Source organism: Semicossyphus pulcher, unplaced genomic scaffold (genome assembly GCF_022749685.1).
Source record: "Semicossyphus pulcher isolate SPU_LCO1_2020_fin unplaced genomic scaffold, fSemPul1.0.p SCAF_8, whole genome shotgun sequence".
Classification (NCBI taxonomy): Eukaryota; Metazoa; Chordata; class Actinopteri; order Labriformes; family Labridae; genus Semicossyphus; species Semicossyphus pulcher.
Genome location: NW_027211759.1, coordinates 5,972,128 through 5,991,675, shown reverse-complemented (window position 1 = coordinate 5,991,675; position 19,548 = coordinate 5,972,128). Strand labels below are relative to the sequence as shown.

General features: G+C 40.9%; 3 protein-coding genes across 5 annotated transcripts in view; 1 reads left to right on the top strand and 2 right to left on the bottom strand.

Moving 5' to 3' along the window:
• The window catches only part of cep290 (centrosomal protein 290), a 45,875-nt gene extending 36,076 nt beyond the window's left edge, over positions 1 to 9,799 (top strand). For all 3 annotated transcript variants that reach the window (XM_069686181.1, XM_069686180.1, XM_069686179.1), the window contains 11 exons: positions 410 to 559; positions 1,194 to 1,317; positions 4,905 to 5,039; positions 5,624 to 5,710; positions 6,799 to 6,963; positions 7,047 to 7,169; positions 7,252 to 7,421; positions 7,566 to 7,707; positions 8,470 to 8,543; positions 8,682 to 8,776; positions 8,884 to 9,799. In XM_069686181.1, the coding sequence (XP_069542282.1) occupies positions 410 to 559; positions 1,194 to 1,317; positions 4,905 to 5,039; positions 5,624 to 5,710; positions 6,799 to 6,963; positions 7,047 to 7,169; positions 7,252 to 7,421; positions 7,566 to 7,707; positions 8,470 to 8,543; positions 8,682 to 8,776; positions 8,884 to 9,128 (1,510 nt within the window). In that variant the 3' untranslated portion in view covers positions 9,129 to 9,799. The remainder of the gene's footprint in view (positions 1 to 409; positions 560 to 1,193; positions 1,318 to 4,904; positions 5,040 to 5,623; positions 5,711 to 6,798; positions 6,964 to 7,046; positions 7,170 to 7,251; positions 7,422 to 7,565; positions 7,708 to 8,469; positions 8,544 to 8,681; positions 8,777 to 8,883) is intronic.
• Positions 9,204 to 13,509, bottom strand: rlig1 (RNA 5'-phosphate and 3'-OH ligase 1). The gene is made up of 7 exons (XM_069686183.1): positions 13,342 to 13,509; positions 12,588 to 12,705; positions 12,372 to 12,467; positions 12,110 to 12,226; positions 11,407 to 11,604; positions 10,818 to 10,987; positions 9,204 to 10,181 (listed from the first exon to the last, which is right to left on the bottom strand). The coding sequence occupies exons 1-7, from the start codon at positions 13,429 to 13,431 to the stop codon at positions 9,996 to 9,998; spliced, it is 975 nt and encodes a 324-aa protein (XP_069542284.1). The 5' UTR covers positions 13,432 to 13,509; the 3' UTR covers positions 9,204 to 9,995.
• Positions 13,510 to 14,395: 886 nt separating this feature from the next.
• Positions 14,396 to 19,176, bottom strand: lyve1b (lymphatic vessel endothelial hyaluronic receptor 1b). The gene is made up of 8 exons (XM_069686006.1): positions 19,095 to 19,176; positions 18,396 to 18,431; positions 17,761 to 17,926; positions 16,275 to 16,430; positions 15,829 to 16,032; positions 15,697 to 15,752; positions 14,838 to 14,916; positions 14,396 to 14,585 (listed from the first exon to the last, which is right to left on the bottom strand). Exons 1-8 carry the CDS (start codon positions 19,174 to 19,176, stop codon positions 14,396 to 14,398), a joined length of 969 nt encoding a protein of 322 aa, XP_069542107.1.
• Positions 19,177 to 19,548: the final 372 nt, after the last annotated feature.

The window sequence follows — 19,548 nt, the reverse complement described above, 5'->3', positions numbered from 1 at the left end:
TCGAGGAGTAGGCGGGGCTGCTCCTCCGCTGCTCGTCCGCTGTCCTCACCTGCGTCTGCAGCGCGCACCTGCTTTCAAACACGTTGTCATCGGCCTCATAAGGACAGTCCTTGTAACATGTTGCCCACAAAAGCGCACATACAAGGTTTTGACCTAGTCTTGTTGCGATGCATGTTTTACTTTTTGCTGTTCCTATTTTTCATATTTAAAAGAAGTTGCCACTGGCGGCAAGCAAATGACAAGAATTGGTTTCCTGTCAGCTGATGCTAGGGATGCACGATATTGGAATTTTTTGCCGATGTCGGATATGACGATATTTTCCAACCCTTTTTGCTGATTTCGATACCGATATATTAGGCACGTTCTGTGGCAGCCCTTTTATCTCTACTCTGTTTGATTGTGTTTGCAGACTGGAACGAGAGAAGAGTGCACTGCAGAAAAAGATGAAGGCTCGAGGTGTGACTGCTGATCAGGTGGTGGGGGTGCGGTCCCAGGAGGAGGAGATGGAGGAGCTGAAGAAGAAGAACTCAGACCTGGAGACAAAGATCCTCACCATCAAGTAACTTCCTGTCTTTACAAATCTTTGCTGTGTCTCGTCTTGTTTAGGCTTATTTATTTTTTTGCCTTTTTCTTTGCCTTTTTTTTTATTATATAGGACAGGTGAAGTGAGACAGAAAATGTGGGGAGTAGAGAGTGGGCACCTGCGATCAGTGCGTCAAGGACTGTAGCCTCTGCATATGGGGCGCCTTCTCTACCAACTGAGCTAAACAAGCTCCCCTTGTTTAGGCTTATTTAAAAATCTTAGAAGCGCATAAGGACTCAATTTTCCCAAGGTGCTCGCCTGCTTAAAACTCATGTGACAGAAAAGGCACTAGCATTTTATTCACGTTTTCTTTCTTTCATAAATCTACATTTTATTTTATTTCTACTGTTTTATATATATTTTTTTCTTTTTCTGTACATCACCAAAAACACAGTCATGTTTATTTTTACCTTGGAGAAATGTATGTTAAAAACTAAATCTTTTTTTAAGGATTCGTACCTGTAAATTGTCCCCAAAACTTTGATATCAAAATCCCTCCTAAACCTCTACTGTGTGGTTCTCCAGTCTTTTATAATTATCCCAAATCTCTTTATTTAAATTGAAAGATTTATAGAAGGAGGTTGAGTAACTTCAGATCTTGAACTTGCAGACAGCACCAGGCTTTACCTCAAGATGACACCATGGAGAGCCTCACCCAGAGGAACCGCTACCTGGAGGAGAGGCTGCACTCCTTAGAGAGCCAGATATCCAAACAGCCCCCCTCAAGACCATCTGTAAGTTCTTAAACCTAATATCCTATTAGCTTTGACACACTTGATTGATCAGGTGTCTGTATGGCTCTATGCCGTTGACAGCTGCTGCCAGAAGGATAATGTTTTAAGGATGTTTGTCCATCACTCTGTCTGTACATCCTGTTCTTGTGACTACGACATCTCAAAAAGCCTGGAGGGCCATTCTTAAAATTTGGCACAAATGCGGTGGGAGAGGATGAGCTGATACGATTCTGGCGGTCAAATGTCTCTTTGATTTCTCAAAGTGTATTTTACCAGGAGTCAAGAGTTAATAACACACGTCGAGAAGGATAACATTTTAAATTGATTACATTTTGGACCAAAAAGGACATAGTTCGGCTCCACTATCACATTATGTTTTCCTGGAAAAACACTTTGATGGCCTTTCTTATGATCATGATATCTTAGAACTGCCTGGAGGGAATTTCTTCAAATTCGACACAAACATCGTTCGCAATTCTGTGAAGTATCAGTTCAAGTATGATTAAGCAGAGGTGCACAACCATGAGGCAATTCAATTATCAGTATAATTTTCACTGACAATGTATGTTTCTTTACTTTAAAATGTACTTCTAAGGTTCTCAACCGTTGGTAAGACAGTAATCTCTATTTACAGATTCCACATAGAAATGTAGAATCTGTTGGCAGGGACGTGGATTGTAGGGATGGCAAGTGTTCTGTTTTCTGTTTGTAGTATGCTTGTAGTCCGAGTAATATTGACCAATCACCTATCAGCAGGCTGAGAAAAGCAGTCCCTGTGGAGACCAAAAGCAGGCGGACAGGAGGCCCCTTTTACAATGTGCTGAGTTTACATTATTTATACAGTAAAAAACAATGTGTATATCAGAACAGTTTGAAGCTGGGTCTCATCAATCTCGATGCTCTTGTACGTTTTTGTTGACCTGCTGAATGCAGAATCAAGGCGTTAGGTTTAAAGTTAAGTTCAGTTTTTTTGTTTTGCGGAATTTAACCTTGAGGCTGATTTGTAGTCCAAGTAATATTGATCAATCACGTATTAACAGGCTGCGGCGTATGCAGGAAAAGCAGTCCGTGTGGAGATCAAAAGCAGGCGGAACGTAATGCGCCGTAATGACATCCCGGCTCCCATCAGCGTCATCTGACAACGATTTAGCTTCTCATTAATCTATAAACAGACATCTGCAGCAAGTCCAGCTAACAATCTGTTCTGGTTCAAAAATTCAACTTGAGATAAATTCAGTTGATGCTGTGTCGCGAAAGCCGTTTTTTCCGACTTCCTTGAATGCACCAGCAATGATCGATCCGACCTCCGTTCAACAAACGAGCTCTTTAAAAGTAGTTTTCTTCTCCTCTTGAGGACAGACCTGACAAAGCTTCATTTTGACTTTTCACAAATCTGCATCATGAAATTTCGACAAACTTTTAATTAATAAAGTAAATCACAAGAAAATCTGTGTAACTTACTATTTACAGTAAGACTCAGCACAAACAGATGAACGGGCGCTCCTTCAGAGGATGTAATGAACTAAGAAATGACAGCGTATATTGTGCAGACATATCTAGACATATCTATCTTCACTTTTGACTGTAAACAATGCAACATGCAGAAAAGGAAGTCGTTTATCGCTAACTGCTGGCTAAACTGGACATGCCCAACATGTTCACCGTTGTCCCCAGAGGCTATATCGCCGTCAGACTATAGCCGATGGGTTCCAAGATTGGTTGGACAGTAATAGCAATTTGAAGACATCACTTTTGTCTCCCGGAACTTGTGATGGGAATTTGTAACAATTTTTTCATGCCATGTTATTGATGAAATTTTTAATCGATTAGTTAAAAATATCCTTATTTGATAATGAAAGTTCGGAAAGTTTATCATTTATGCCAGTTTGAATTGTAGGTAGCTCACAGTACATTCACTTAATGTACTTTTTTTACCTCTCGGGATGTTCCAGATGTTTTCCTTTTTCTCTCTCCATTCATCATTCTTCACTCTCTTTCTTTATGTCTCTTCTTTTCCCCTGGCACTGGATGTTATCTGATTCATTACCTGTGAAGGAACAGAGCTCTTCCTCCCATGCTTTGAGGGGAATTTGTTCTGTAACTTTTGATGTCACAGATGGGTCATGCAAAGGGAATGCCTCACCAAGTCCTCCTGACTCCTGCCATCACTGTGTTGAACCTGCTGAAGACCCTGCTGACCAACAGAGGGAGCCAGAACTAAGCCAGGTAGCTGGAGAAGCTCACAGCAGCTTGGTGGGAGCAGAGGATGTCTGCACTGAGCAACAATGTCCTGATTTGGCAGCTGACAGAACAGATGTGAGCGGAAAAGATGTTGACACATATCATGAGAAGGAAGATGAGGCAGAAACAGAAGCAGATGTTTTGGAAAGCTCACAAGACATCCAAGGTGATTCTAAAGTCTCTATGGTTGAAGAAAATGACGAGCCAGAGGCTGAGAAAGGAAGTGACACCAAACCTGGAGATACATCAGAAAGATCGGGATCAGCTATGTCATCCCCTGAACCTGCTGCTGCACTGACCGGCGATGATCTACATGACACATTAAATAAAGAGGTTGTTGGTGAACAGGATCATGAAAATCCAGATGCTGATATGGGAACCAGGGAAGAAGAACCAGATGAGACTGAGGACCAGGTGGAGACTACAAAGGAGGCAACGGAGGAAGATAATCCAGAAACATCCTGCAGAGCAGAACCAGCTGCAGATTCCAGCTCATTATTGAGCAAACAGCCGGAGAGGTTTATCAGTAACGAAAGGGACAGTCATGCTCGAAAACGAGAAAGACGATCTCTTAAAGATCTGAAGGTACTGCAGGCCTCTGTAGTCACCCAGCTGAGGTGGTAGTGCTGTGATAGCATAGTGTAGATGTGGCAGAGCAAAACTCAAAGCATTAACAGTGAATAGTAAGTGGCTTGTTTGTGTGTTGGTCGGTGTTTCCTTCATATGCAGTGTCTGTTATAGACTAAATATGGTCTGCGATTGTGTGTCGGTAGAGAACATGGTTTAATTTAAAGCTGCATTGATAAATAGCTTCTGTTTTTAAAGTTGTAATCTCGAAGATCTCAGTTTCGTTCTCTTTGGCGGCACCTGTGGTGATAAACGGTAACTGCTGGAGCACACTTCCCAGATATCCAGACAGTGTCGCATGTGTGACGTCCACGGTTGGCTCCGGTTGTAACTCTTGATTTTCCTGGCTGACGGTCGCTTTCCTTTTAAGACTGTTTGCTTCATCTGAGCGTCGAGTTTGTTTCTTTTTCTTTGGATTTTCACATATTTTTGAAGTTGTATCTGTAGTCATCAATCAGTCAGTTTTATTTGTACAGCGCCAAACATAACCAAAGTGATCTCTTTCTGCGAAAGTCACCCCAGACACCCAGACTGTAATACTGCAAATGCAAAGGCTTTCATCAGTTGGCCATCGGCTCAATCACCGGATGGATAGAGACTTAACAGACATTTATTTAAATGAAAATCTTCGAGATTATTACTTTAAGAAGAAACATTTTGCTCCACAGTTGTGTTATATAATTTCCTGTAGCTGATTTTGTGTCTTTTACATCCTGTAGACTTCAGGACGAGGCACTGGCACTCCCTCACAGAGAGATCAGGACCTCCAAAAGGAAAACCTCAAGCTGGCGTCTGAGAACCTGGAGCTGCGCCTTCAGTTGGAGCAGGCCAACAAAGACTTACCAAGACTCAGGGTACATACTATATTATGTATAGTATCTTATTTACTCTCTTGCCAAGAGTTGAGACGATTGATCCTATTCTCATGCCATGTACAGTAAATATGAAGGTATCGTCAGTTTTGGTGCACATCAAAAACGTGAAGCTTTAAACATGTTGGCAGATTTTAATTACCTTAGAACTCAGCTGGGCTAGCTGTTGAAAGACTGAGCGCTAAGCTAATACGCTGCAGGCTGGAGCTTCGTATTTAGACACAAGATTGGTATTAATCCTCTTTATCAAAGTCTTGGCAAAATGACAAGAAGGTGAACGAGCGCATTTTCCTGAGCTTGAATTTTTTCTCGACATTTAAATCTTTATTAAATAATGTACTTACTCACGCCTTTCTCAAAGGCCAAAACATAACACATAAAAATGATCTAATTTAGCTTTATTGAAAACTGACATCAGCTGTGTGTCATAAAGTCTTGTTCGTCTGCATTTAAATAACTTAAAGGAATTTATAACTTCAAAACGAGGACCTTAACTCTGCTTTAGGTTGGAGCAGATGTTTTTAGTTGATGTTTAATCTGATTATTTTGTTTTTGTCTTTTAACAGAATCAAGTGGCGGATCTTAAGGAGATGTGCAGCGTGCTAAAAAAGGACAAGGCAGATGTGGAGAAAAAGCTGGCTCATATATGCGGAGTATGTTAACCTAAATTCACCTGAGTTATCTTCCCAGAAATGTCAGACAGGATAATCAACTGTATGTCTTTACATGAGATAAAAATACTCCCAGTGACTTTAAAAGTCATCAGTCTAACAAGAAAACAAAAAACAAAGAATCTGAATTTGACAGCGCCAACTCCACTGACGTTCATGTAAGGGAGGATGCATAGTGAGCAGGTTTTGTCTCAGCCTGAAGGGGTTTCTCCGTGGTAACAACCTGCTCACTGCACATTATCCCGCTTATTACACGCCTACTCACTTTCCTTTTTCCCTTTGTAAACAAGCCGACGACAAATTTACCGGACATCTTTCGGCAGGTTGATATGGTTACAGTTAAGCCCAGTTCAGATCAATGATTCGCAACGCAACAAAACAGTTTTAGAATGTTGCAGAGAAAATTGCAGCGGTGTGAGCTGGTTAGTTGCAGAGCGTCTGAAGCCGTTGCGTGAAGTTGCAGAATTGGACAAATCTCCAAATGCAGTTTTAGAACTGAATGATGTACCTGTTTCCCTTCAACCAATCAGGAAACAGCATAAATTGGCGTAGCCACCCTCTCTCTGGCGCTGCAGCAGCCAAAGACGGCTCCAGATCCTCTCTTTCCAAACTCTCTGTCTTCAACATTTATTAATCAGTGTTACAGCTAACATTGTGAGCATCTCACCGTCACTGTCATCCACTTCTCTTTATAACAATAACAGAAATCCAGCTAGTTAATTCATGTAACCTAGGCCTAATACTAATGTTATATATGGAGACGGTCAGCTGTGTCCGTGCATTGCGTTGCTTTAATGTGAACGGCCCAGTTGTAGAACGTTTACGATCACATTTCAGGGGATTCTTTTGGCAGTTGCATCCAGCCTCGTTGCGAATCATTGATCTGAACTGACCTGAGCCAGTGAACTGAGCAACGGTCTGTCCATCATAACGATGGATTGTAATCGAGGAATAACAGACCTCGGAATGCCTTAATTTGAACCATTTAACACAGCCGTGTGATAATGACATTTAAATCACCTCAGCCGCCTGTTCCACCATAAAATCATTTATAATGTGTTCCTCATCAGGCTGGTCAGAGCGGTAAAACAGTGCCTGAACTTGAGAAGACCATCAAGCTGATGCAGAAGGTCGTGGAGAGGGTGCAGAGGGAGAACGAGACACTTAAGAAATCCAGTGCACCTGCAAATCAAGAAAAGATTGCTGCCTTGGAGAAAGAAAACAAATCACTGAAGGTTGTTGACCACATCATGCCTTATGTTCATATAGATGTTTGACAAGTTCTGTTGTAGCTGACGTTTAATTCCTTTTCTTCTAGGCCGACTATGAGAAACTGAAGCTTCAAAGTGAAGCTGAGCTGAGTTCACGACTTGAGTCTAAAACGAAAGGACTGGAGAAAATAGTCATGGAAAATGAACGTTTACGCAAGGAGGTCAAAAGGGTAACTACACATACGTTGAGTTTGTGTGTTCCACAATGAAATGTAAATAACGACTGGGTGTTCATATTTCATATTGTCACAGGAGGTTGAAGCTGCAGAGAGGCTGAGAGTCACCAAGACGAGTCTGGAAGTGGCAAACAGGAAGCTGGAGTCAGAGCTGGAGGAAACAAAGCAGAGACTGCGGGCAGCTCTATCCAGACCCATCCCAGAGGGAGCGGACAGTAAGACCTGGAAGGCTTCTGTGGTTACAAGGTCAGAATCCATTAGAGTCATATTTAAGTGTGTGTTCAAACCATTTAAAAAGCTTTCTCAGCTTAAACTACCTCGTGTTCTGCACTTTGTTAAGCTCCAGGCCATAATTAAAGTTTACAGAGTGTGTGTCGCTTTCATCCACAGAATGTTTGAGAACAAAATGAAGGAGCTGGAGAAGGAGCTCGCCCAGAAGACCTCAACTCTGTGTGAACTCAAACAGCAGTTCAAGGACGTTACGGAGCGGGAAGACAGAGCTCAGATCCGCAGCAGGCAACTTGAAGATCAGGTACAGCTTAACAATAACATTTAACAGCTGTCTGGTACGAATGAAATAAACTGCTTTTATGAGAACTTTAAGTAAAGGCTGACAGATGTTAGTGTGCAATTTAAGCTCCTGAGGAACCGCTCATAACTTTGGGGATTTATAGGATTTGACCTCAGACTGTGAGACATCAAATCATATGACTTTTAGTTTAAACAATTATTGCTTAATTGTGGATCCAGTTGAGGTGGTTCAGGCATCTGATTAGGATGCCTCCTGGGCACGTCCAACCGGGAGGAGACCCCGAGGTAGACCCAGCGCCCGCTGTAGGGATTATATATCCCACCTGGCCTGGGAACACCTCGGGATCTCCCAGGAGGAGCTAGAAAATGTTGCTAGGGAGAGGAACGTCTGGGCTAACTTGCTTAGCCTGCTGCCACCGCGACCCGACCCCGGATAAACGGAGGAAAATGGATGAATGGATGAAAAATGAACAAGTTGTAGGAGAACTTCCGTCTGCCACAAAACTTACGAACTGCCAGATTTAGAGCCAGTATTTGGTTGAGTTTGTCTGCTTTGGGCTTCCATAGAAACATGGCAGTGACATGGCAGTCTTCCTTAAGAAGAGAAGCCTGGTCATGTCAGATAATTGTCATTAAAAGAGAGCAGCCAAGTTTAATGTGCAGCAGTTCTTTAGTAAAGCTGCTTAAAAATGGTCATAGTGGTCATGAGAAGAGTTCTCTATAAATGTATTTCAATTATCATTATGGGTTTTTTATTTCTTAGGTCGACTTGTTAAAAAGGTTTCCTGCCGCTGCAAAGACGGAAGGAGGACTCGCCAAGGAGTTCCAAGCAATGAGGTTTGTTTATCAAACTTATCAACCTCAGATCATTCAAACTGTCTGAACTGAAATTAAGCTGTTCTCGGATGACGCATCAAATAATTTAGTTTGCTTTGTCTGATTATGTAATATGTTGAAATAAAATGTTTTCTTCAGACTGGTTAACTCTGAGCTTCAGGAGGAGAACAAAGAGCTGAAGCAACGGCTGAACGAATACAGCGAGCGGTACGGCGAGACGTCTTCAAAACTGGGTGAGATTTACAATCACACTTGGTCACGTTCCTGGATCTTATATTAACTATATTGCAATTGATGTGATATAAACTGTTGTAAAGGACAAAAATCTTTTCTTCGTCAGACCACGGGAAGCTCAGACGCCTTCTGCAGGCCGCAGAGGCGGAGAAAACACAACTTCAAACTGAGGTAACACAGCTGAAAAAGGAACTGGGGAGCTTTGACCCGACATTTTTTGAAGAGATTGAAGACCTGAAATATAACTACAATCTAGAGATGAAGAAGAACATTCTGCTGGAGGAACAGCTGAAGAAGGTGTGTGACAAGTTCGGTGTAAAGGCAGAGCTGCCTAGTGTCTCCATCAGCTGACTTTCTACTGTGCCTTTGGAATAAGAACAATGTAAAAATGTGACGAGGACAAACTTATATTTTAAGATTGACAAGTTTATTTTTCGAACACAAAACCAATATTTAAAGAGCTTTAACCACTCTAGAATAAAGGATACATTAATTTATTGTTAAACTTGTTTGTAATAACCTTACTTTATTTATCTTAGTGTATGTAGACGACCTAAAACCGGACCTTTATTCTAACACAGTTCTGATGTAAAGCAGAATGTCTTTAAATCAGGCTGCCTGCGTTCAGAGAGAATTACAGCTTATTTTTTTACATATATAAACCGATTCGTTTCAACATCTTTCGCTTTATTTACAAGAAAAGTGTCCAGCCCTAACTCCTCTTGAGTTCAGCAATGTCTGCCCAGTTATCTTTTGAGTGATGTTTTGTATCTAAAGCAAATTCCTTGAGAATGGTATGAATGAACATTTAAACTGTGAACTGATATCACTCCTCTGTTAGGCAGCTGTTTTTTTGTTAATACTGAATACTTGGTCAGGTGATGTAATTTGTCATGTAGCTTATTTATATTTGTACAGTTGTGACAGTGTTTGTATTTGTCAATAAAGCTTTTTTCATCCTTAAATGAAAATCTTAAAAAACCTTATGAACGAAAGAGCTGTTATATTCAGTATTTACAGTATATTTATAGAACATTTTAAGTAACTACAGTTGGTCATTTTAATGCAACAACTTGTTCACATTTTCTGCAAAGTAAACATCAGACTGTCACCAGGCCGTTATAAACTCCCCTGCAGTCAACTGGAATTACTGCCAACGTTACAAATCCTCCTTCTCACACACCAGCAGCTTCGGGAAAAAGTTCTTCTTGACAGCGTTTACGAGTCAAACCGGACGTCCTGCAGTCGGCTGAAACATTGTCCGTTCAGAGCGGAGAAAGATGTGAACAGGTCCTTGCTGTTGTTGTATTCGTCAACCGTCCCATCGACATGAATGACAACCGACTTTTCACTGAGGAAGGTTTCCCCATCGGGCCACCTCAGCCCCAGGTGATGACGATGAACCTACAGAGACAACAGTCAACAGCTCAAGGCCTGCCATGGTATTTAATTTAAAGACATTGCAAAGTTTAAATATGGTTGGATCTTAAGGGACTGTTTCATGCGTCTTTTTTCTATACAAAACCAATGCAGTTCAGGGTTTTCAGTGCAAAAATATCCTCAGCGTCAGTTTGTTTTTTGCTCTCAGTTGAAAATGGTTGGAATACCATCAGGCTCATCAATGTCACTTCTCCCTCACCAACCAATCAAAATCAAGAGGGGGCGGGACTTCAGATATTAACTTTGTCAACAACAATGGCGGAGGAGAAGTGTATCCTTTCGGGGGGCGGTTTTGTAGGTACAATTTCTAGGTGTCGAGCTGCTGCTAATGCCAGGACACAAGTCCTTTCCATCTTTTTTATGTTTCCTTTTTCCTTGAATAAAAGCAGATTTCAAGCCTACAGAGCAACTTCAAACAGACTTAACGATCACTACCAAGGGAAGCGGAAGTGCCGCCAGACTAACCTAGCAACAGTAAGTTGGTGAGAAGCGCTCTGAAATTGAGGTTGTGGGCGCTGCCAGCGCATAAAACGTTAGTGGACACAGGCCCCAAGTCATCCCAATCAACACTGCAGGCTCTGTTATGTTGACCTTTCTAACCTTAATGAGCGTGCCGTCATTACAGTGCCAGACGATGCCCTCCACTCGGCCCTCTGGACTCTCCTGGAACCAGGAGCACAGCTGCTGGAAGTCCACAGGTGGAGGGTTTCTGATTCGAACACTCCCGTGAGACACTAGGAAGTGAACCGGCTGTTTCTTGCTCCCCAGTCCTGTTAGGACGATAACATTTTGTTACAAAAATGTCCCGATACGGTTGAAAAGATATCCATTTTAACCATTAAGGCAGTTAAACTCTTATATTCAAAGGTGCACTAATAAAGATTTGGAGCAATGACTTATGAGTCGCTCACTATTCTGTTTAAACTGTGCAGGATGCACACAGACACATGTAGGTTTCATAAAGTTCTGTTGCAATGTGAAACAGAGCCGAGTAAGAATAAAACTATCTAATAAATGTGGATGTAAACAAAGCAGGACTTTCAATTCTTATAAAACTGAATTTTATGAAGGGGAGAAAAAGCATCGTGTTACATTTAACTCTGTAAGGCACCTCTAATGTTGTTTTAGGAAACATAATAATGGACACGACCTTACATAAACATTTAAGAAAATTGCAGTATCACAATACCATAAGGGTTTCCGTTGACGTTGGTTCCTATGAGCTCCAGTGTATGTTCAATGAGGTCAGCTAACTGGACAGCCACGATTTCTAGCACGCCTTCGTCTTCAGCGCTGGGCCTGAGAACGATGGCCGCCCCGACTTCATTATCCACCACAGAGGAGTGCCAGCAGTACTGCTTATTGTCCTTCTCCACCGGAACCCAGCCTGAACATTCACACAGGATAAATCACTACTTCTGCACGCAACATTGTCCACAGGGCTGGAACAGCATTAAAAGCATATGAGCATAAGCGTTTCTGCAGGCTTTGGTTTTATACAGGAAAAACATCTGGACCCATTCGGCTATCATCCAACGATGTTTTACTTTTGATTTAGGGGCGTTAGATATTCTGTCTGTCCAATCCAGCTCAACTGTTGTGTTTTAAGGTACAAGTCGGACTGTAAACAAAGACGAGAAAGGTCCTGGCCCATAAATGTTTATCCAAATAACCGCTGAAAACACCAAAGTTGTGTTTAATAATGATGCTGTTTAGGATTATAATGTCCCACAGTGCTGCAACATAATGGTCACTTTAGATTTAGTCATCCCTGAAGTCAAACTAATTGGGCCTACAGTAGCACAATGGGAAGCTTGTGAGGTTACACTAAATGCTGGCCACATCTAAAAAGATTATCTTTAACTTCATGAGTACTGGTGAAACTTGAGGACCTGGAATGTGTCCGTGCTCGTCGGGCACTGGGTGGCCGTTGTGGTGTTTTACTCTGTGGGCTGGGATCCACGACTCTGGCACGGTCTTAAAGTCTTCTTCTACGTTCCATGTGAACCCTGGAAAAGGACACAAGCAAACATTGTGTAAAAATAAAGTAACTATTCATCATGTAATGCACTAAAATATTGGAAAAAATACTTTAATGACATGTTTAACTCACATTCATAATTCTATGCATTTAGGTTACAGAAGCTCAAATACCTTTACAGCTCCTGTGAGCATGCTGATACTTTTTGAACCTCTTCTCTGCCTGCTTGTTGGGTTTCCTGTCGAGTCGAGCCCAGAGGTAAGGTTGGCCTACAGGAAATAGATAAAGTACCAATAGTAATATCAATGCTATCAATTAACAAACCACCTTCTATGCCTTGCGCCACAAGGATTATAATTATATGGCAGTTTTCATGATGAGATACCCACCTTTATAAAGTGTAACATAGCAGCAGGTGCCATCTAGTTTTTCTGTGGCGAACGCACAGTCAATGTTGGCCTCCAAAGCAACAGGGTTCACGTTTTCAGTGGCAACGACCTGAAATTGCTGAAGAGAGACAGACAATTAAACATTAAACTACATTACAAATGTACAGGTAACCAATCATTCACCTCAACATTACTATGATTAATGTTGGGTCTCTTTGTTTTTTAAGTTGGTATTTGATAGGTGGATAGATAGGGCATTTCTCCTATTACACATGGGACCTTTCCCACATCCTTTTATTTTATTTTATTGGGACACGAGATGAGGAAGTGTAGCTCTGATTCTACCTCTTGTGTGTTTCAGTGGGAACAGAGTCTCTCCTCCTATGGCAGCCAGCTCCGTTAATGCTAACACTTCCCTATAGCTAGACTGTGCTCACTCACTAGATCAAAAATAATTGCATCACATCTATTCACATTAGTACAAAGGTGTCAGTACACTGTACATTCTAAGCAGTTTCATATCTAGCCCTCTGGATGTGGGAGTGTTAAATTAGCACATGACACCTGCGTGATAGTAACGAGGTGAGATGAGGTCATTACTGACGTGTGAAGAAACTGCGTATCACAAAGCAAAAACACCAGGATAGAAAAGCTGTTGCAGCCTCTTTGGCCAACATCTCCACCCTGGTTGCTCCACACTAGCAGCAGCAGCAGCAGCATCCATGGCTGCAGTGGTTGCAGCAGCTGCACTCACCTGACAGTCTCGTTTTCTGGACGGTTCCTCCCTCACTTCTGTCAGAAACACACACGGTATCTTCTGCTGGACGGAGCCCAAACGCCGCATGCTTTATATATTGTCTAACCTCAGACCGAAGCCCTCTGGGTAAATTGTCTTTAATCGCTGTGTAAAGCTGAAAATACACCGACGTATCAGCGTGCGCATAGATGTGAACGACATGGATGGTCACGTGACGAGCTCCTTCTTCTTCATTTTTTTCCCTGACGATTGAAAAACAAGGAAATTGCTCATTAGCGCCACTGTGCGGTGTGGATGGGGTACTCCAGTTTTACCCACGTCAATCATGTTTGTGAAAACGACAGCAATGTGCTATATTATTAACATACGTAGAATGGTTATTTCAAACTCGAACAAATACATGGTTTAAATGAAATATTACATTTCAAAGTTATAAATTAAATTGTCTGTCTGCTTGTCTTTCAAAGCATGTTGCTAAAATTGAATTAAATTAAATATTTATTTTATATACTTAATTCTATTTACTCATTTTTGGACAAAGTTGTTGTTTGGACAGTAAATATTTTTTTTGATTGCAATATTAACATTTTCTGGTCCCACTTCTCTCGTATGTTGTTCTTATTTTATGTCTTTAAATGTGAATAAATTAAACTTAATTGATTTTAGTTTTCTTTAATAAAGAGAACACATATTACTGAAATGGTTTTATAATTTAACACTTTAACACAAACTAGGCTTATTAATAAATAAATTATAACTACCCACAGAAAAATAGAGAACAAGATGGTCGACAAACTTCAGTCTCCGAATGAAAAGTAGGTTTACTTCAGAATTTTACAAAAGATTTTAAGAGGTAAATCATATGATCTCACACACAGAAACACAGGAGATCTGCTGTTATCAGTAACAGTACGTTGGAATGGAAAATGTAAGTGCATATTTACAATTGCTTTGCCTCTAGTTCGAAATTGACATTTCAGTCAATGAAATGTATCAGGCTGTAATTCATCAATCCACATAACAAATACAAAAAGAAAGAAACATATTGAAGCTACTCTGAAGAGTTTGTTTTGATGTCTGGATTGACACACAGCGTGATGTCACTGGAGTACTTCCTGTCTGATTCTTCTTCTGCTCCTTCGTGTTGACTGTGCAGGTCCATCTCACTGTCCGTGTGCTTCCACATCTCAGTCTCTATGTCGTCCTTCTGCTGCGCCTGAGACCAGAAGGTGAAAATATTCCTTTTCCAAAAGAAGAGGGGGAAAATATGATTAGAAACATTCTTAAACTTCCTCTTGCTAAAAGTTTGCAAAATTAAAGTCTGTTCTGTCAATATGGATGACAATCAAGCTCTACAGAGACAGTGGAGCCATTCATGTGCTTTCCATCGTGCACATTTTTAAACTGGGGTCGCTCTTTCTGCGTGCTTCTCATTGTTTGAGAGAAATAATGCTTCAGACAGGGTTAAAGCAACGCAGGACAACATGACTCACAGTTTGTAGTACCACACGACGCCTGCTGCTGTAAGGAGCAGAAGGATGATTCCCAGGACGATGAGTGCTGTAGGGACATCTGGAAATCGACAATGAAACATTTGATGAATTACTACAACTACATGCACCAATTTAAATCAGAACGACTTCAACAAAATCAATCTCCTGTTCTGCATGTTTTTGTTAACTTTTCCCTTCAATCGGTTGTTTTTATTTTTCACAGGTTAAAATTGCATTTGTGCATCTATCGGCTTGTTAAGGTGTTTTTCTGCCCTCTCGTAGTCAAAATGTTATTAAAGCAGCTTTAACATCAACATCCGCTCAGTTGAGGCATAGGGTACACTTGAGTTCTGGTAAAGTAGTTAAATACATCTTCAAATCCACTGTAGGTTTTGTTTAATTAATTATCTACTGACTGTGTTGTCACTAAATTTGTCTTTTTTTTTTACACTTCTTTATCATTTATTATTAGGGTTTAAAATAATAAGAAACACCCTAATAGCCTTTATTTTATATTTTATTTATAATATACCTTCAATAATAATTATTTTATTGTATTTTATACTTTTTTGTAGTTTTTTTCTTTTGTAAAAAATTGTAAAAAAAAATGTAATTAAGAAAAATATTGTAAAGTTGATAATGATAAGTTAATTATAAGTGGATTATACTAACCAAAACCTGCAAACTAGTACTTCAATGAACAGAATTTACAGGTTTCAATCCCTCCTCTTAAATTTTATTAGAAGAAAAGAAAATTAAGTCAGATTTTCTCTAAAAGAGGTAAAAAAAAAGAAAAAAAAAAGCTAATTGGAGTCGAACTGACAAAAAATGTCTAAAAAGAAACGAAACATGAGGGCACCTCCGAGAGAAGTCTTTGCAGAATCCAACCCTGGTGACTCGGTGGAAACAGAGATACTGGAGGCGTGAACAGAAGTAGAGAAGACGACTGTAGGTTTGGAGGCGATGAGGTGAGATGAAGAAGTAGGAGCACGAGAGGAGGTGGAGGGTATCCTGGTTGATCTTGCTGAAGTGAATGACGTCTGGGTTCTTGCCGTTATTGTCTTTCTGGAAGGTGGAGACTCGGGTGTTAAAGCGAGCTGAGGTGAGGCGAGAGTGGAGGCCGGGGTCACTGCTGTCTGAGGGGTGGAGGACGTGAAGCTTTGTGGGCTGGAGGTTGATCTGATAGGAGTGTCCTCTAAATATGCAAGAGGTGAGGACAAAAGGTTTTACATTTACATTTGGTCACTTAGCTGGGAGCTTGTTTTTTTGATTCTTTCAAAATAAAAGCCTTACATGTTCTTATTGGGAAACTCTGAATCTACTCTTATGCACACAAATAAAGGTGATAATACAAATCGTTTGGAGTGCTATTTTAGCTTCAGTTAATAGGAAAATAATATAATAATAAAAATATGAACTCAATATTGTTGAGTATACGGTGAATAAACCGCACCTGATGCATTGAAGCAGAAGACACCAAACTTCCTATCTGTGCTCGCAGCCCAGCGCACCACTCCAGTTTTGCCCTTTCCACATTTCTCGTCAGCCGTGAGTCGTGGGATGACCGCGACATGCTCAGCTGTCCAGCCATATCTGTTAACATAGAAACAAACATAAAGAGGAGATAATTAAAACAATGGACTGACAAGAAAGAAGTGAGGTCAGCAGACATTTGGAGCATAGAGGCTAAGTTTGCTGCCTCGCACTTCATAGATGTATTATTAAGTCTTGGTTATTGGACCCAAAGATGCTGCCTTTTTCAGCCCTACAGGAGTTGCTCACCTTTAAGGTGTACACATAAAAAGTTTCTAGCGTTCATGTTTATTCTCTTGTTGAGCGCCTCACTGAATATTTCCAGGAGTGTTTCTCCTGCTGGCCTCGTCTGTAAGTTTTTTCTTGGGCAAGGCAAGTCGAGTCACTTTTTTTCCACCCAAGATCCAGCACTCTGACCTGTAGTATCCGGTCTTTATAAAGAGAAAAGACAAGGTATTAGTAGCCCGTCTAATGATGATATTATTGGCCAATTTATATAACCTGTTCAAAAAGTCTGACAATGAATTCTGTCTGTGTTATCTTGGCACAGACGCAGCCATGATGATGGTCTGCTCTGAGACCGTACTGAGTAATAACGAGTACGACTGATGAGGCTTCTCTTTGGGGGCTTTGATGTTGCCCGTTGCCATAGCGAGGAGTTGACTGACAACCAGTCATCCAATCATGATGATCACATACCGGGAGCTTTTTGAGTCGTCCAATTATGATTCCCAGTTAGCGCTGCGTACATAGTTAGACAGAAACTGTGAATTATATCATTTTATATTAAACAGCTAACACTGAAGTCATCTGAGTCATCACGCCTCAAGTCCAAGTCCAGTCTCAAGTCATTTACTTTTAGTCAAGTCAAGTCGCAAGTCATCAAAACAGTGACTCGAGTCGACTCAAGTCAAAGTCACCAAGTCTCAAGTCCACATCTCTGCTTTATACATAGGCTACAAATAACACAGCCTTATGTGAACCTGAACTGTTGCTGGTGAAGTGGTGGTAATGCAGGCGCCAGTTGTTCTTTTTTTTCAATCTTCTTCAATCTTTTTTTCAAGCGTCTCTCTCTAAACCATTCATTGTGAGTGCACTAGTAAATCTGTGGAGCTGCCTTTGGGAGCTGTAGAGGACAGCATGTTCAGACAGAATAGATAAACTAGAGACACATTTTCACCACACAACTTTCCCTTTAATCATGGAGTCATATATCACTGCCCCCGAAAAGGAACAAAAAGACAAACTTTAACCGACATAATTGAGATGTTTTGCTCCTTTTTCCCAAATCAGACCCCAGTTAGTGTTGGTCGGCCTGTTTTATATGATTTCCACTGTTTAAAAGCATTTCTTTTATAATATTAAAAGTCACCACATGCTTTCAGCCTACTTGCACGTCTCCAATCCTCCCTGCAGTGCTCGCTCCATCTGGTCTCTGGTCGCGATGGTGACGTTCAGCAGCGCGCAGGCATCTCTGGCAGCGGTGAGGTTGAAGGTGTACTCTCCTCCTTCAATGAGCAGGAAGACTCCAGCTGCTCTGTGGCTCTTACTGACTGCTGATAGTTGGTAAAATACAACACAGGCATTTTAAAAATCAACACATAATCCTGTAAACTTACAAACAACAAACGGATGAGGGCTATGGTTACATGTGGGGAAATTACATCTTAGAAAAAGGTTACTGTCCCTTTAAAAGATTACTTTATATTTAAGTAAATAGTCCATGAAAAGGTGCACAAAGGTCACAGTCTAACGCCTAGAACATGGGTACAAAAACAGCATTAAGAGAGGCAATATTTTATACATCTAACTCTAGTTCTGAAACATGAAAAGCAACGTGTAAGGGTGCGAAAGTTAGAGGCAAAGCATCCTAAAAATACTCCTTACATCATTAAAGGGTATGTATGAAAGATGGAAACTTTCATGCATACAAACCCAAACAGAAACCCTAAATAAAACACATCCATGCCCCAGTTGTTTGGTCTAAATGTGACACTCCACCATCATCAGAAACAACCAACTTACCTCTTATTAGATCGGCGTCAGACGCCAGCAAGAAGGCTGCAAAAGACCAAAGTAAGAACTGAATAAAAACACAAAGCTTTGGCATGATTTCTACAAAAAAAAACTATCAAAGTGAAGAGGTAGAAAGTGCAGAAGCAAATAAAGCGAACGCAAAAGGGAACAGCCTCACAGCTAATGTGATGTTGATGAGACGAGGAAACAGGAAGCCAAGGTCGAATCTGCTTGACGGCCCTGAAAGAGATAACGCACACATCCACAGGATTCTGAAGGCCTTGGGAAGAACTCTCTTTCATCCAGACGAGGCTGTTTTGGTTGCTGAAGCTCGGATACATGACAAATAAAACTCTAAGCTAGTTAGAAACAAAAACAAATTGAGGATTTCCAGGAAGTATTAAAGCCGGACGACGGGAAGCATTAGCTTTACATGCGCTCTGAGAGATAATGGGAGATGATCTTGGCATCGTTAAAGAGCTACAGATGAAGTCATGCACTTACAAGTTGTTTTTTTCAAAGGTTTTCCGAGGCTTTCTGCTCGGTCAGCATTCATCCTCCAGAGGTATGTTTGCTGTGACAGGCCGGTCGGAAAGGGAACTTCCTCCACATTGTCCCTCTGCTCCAGTCGCTTCTGTCTCCATTCTCTTTTTATTCACTTTCACCCCTCTCTGTATAAACATATCCAGCTCTGCTGTTCTCTGTTACACTGCTGCTTGTTTGCATGAGTTGGCAGCGCAGTGGGTCTGACAGTGTTGGGTGTTTTGTTGACACTATCCTGCCTTGCCATGTTAGTCCTATGGCATGGGAGTAATATGTCTTCTATAGCTGTTAACAATATAATAATAAAACTTCAAAGTCAACTTCTCTTAAAAGTTTCAGTGAAACATGTTAACACAAAAAACGAGTTCAGAAATCGTAACTTTAGAGTTTTATGAGGCGTGTTTCCCTCTTAAAACCCTGAATGAGGCACAGGCCGGGCTGTAATGTGTACCCATAAAGCTCCCAGTGATTGCATATTTATGTTGTTGCACAACATTTTTAATACCAATAAAATTAAATCAAAAAAGCCAGTCAGTATCAAGTTAGTAAAAGAACATCGTGTGTTTTCCTCAGCATTATTTCCCATGATCACAGGGAAGCAAATTAGTAAAACAGAGAT

What these genes read in the sequence shown, in the direction of transcription:
- rlig1 (XM_069686183.1), bottom strand. Translation starts at nt 13,431, where the DNA reads ATGCGGCGTTTGGGCTCCGTCCAGCAGAAGATACCGTGTGTGTTTCTG. An exon ending in TGCTCACAGGAGCTGTAAAG is followed by an intron (nt 12,227 to 12,371) that starts GTATTTGAGCTT and finishes GTCCTTTTCCAG; the next exon opens with GGTTCACATGGAACGTAGAA. An exon ending in CGTCAACGGAAACCCTTATG is followed by an intron (nt 10,988 to 11,406) that starts GTATTGTGATAC and finishes TCGTCCTAACAG; the next exon opens with GACTGGGGAGCAAGAAACAG.
- lyve1b (XM_069686006.1), bottom strand. Translation starts at nt 19,176, where the DNA reads ATGGCAAGGCAGGATAGTGTCAACAAAACACCCAACACTGTCAGACCC. An exon ending in TCATGCAAACAAGCAGCAGT is followed by an intron (nt 18,432 to 19,094) that starts GTAACAGAGAAC and finishes GGTCTTTTGCAG; the next exon opens with CCTTCTTGCTGGCGTCTGAC. An exon ending in GATACCCTCCACCTCCTCTC is followed by an intron (nt 15,753 to 15,828) that starts GTGCTCCTACTT and finishes TCACGCCTCCAG; the next exon opens with TATCTCTGTTTCCACCGAGT.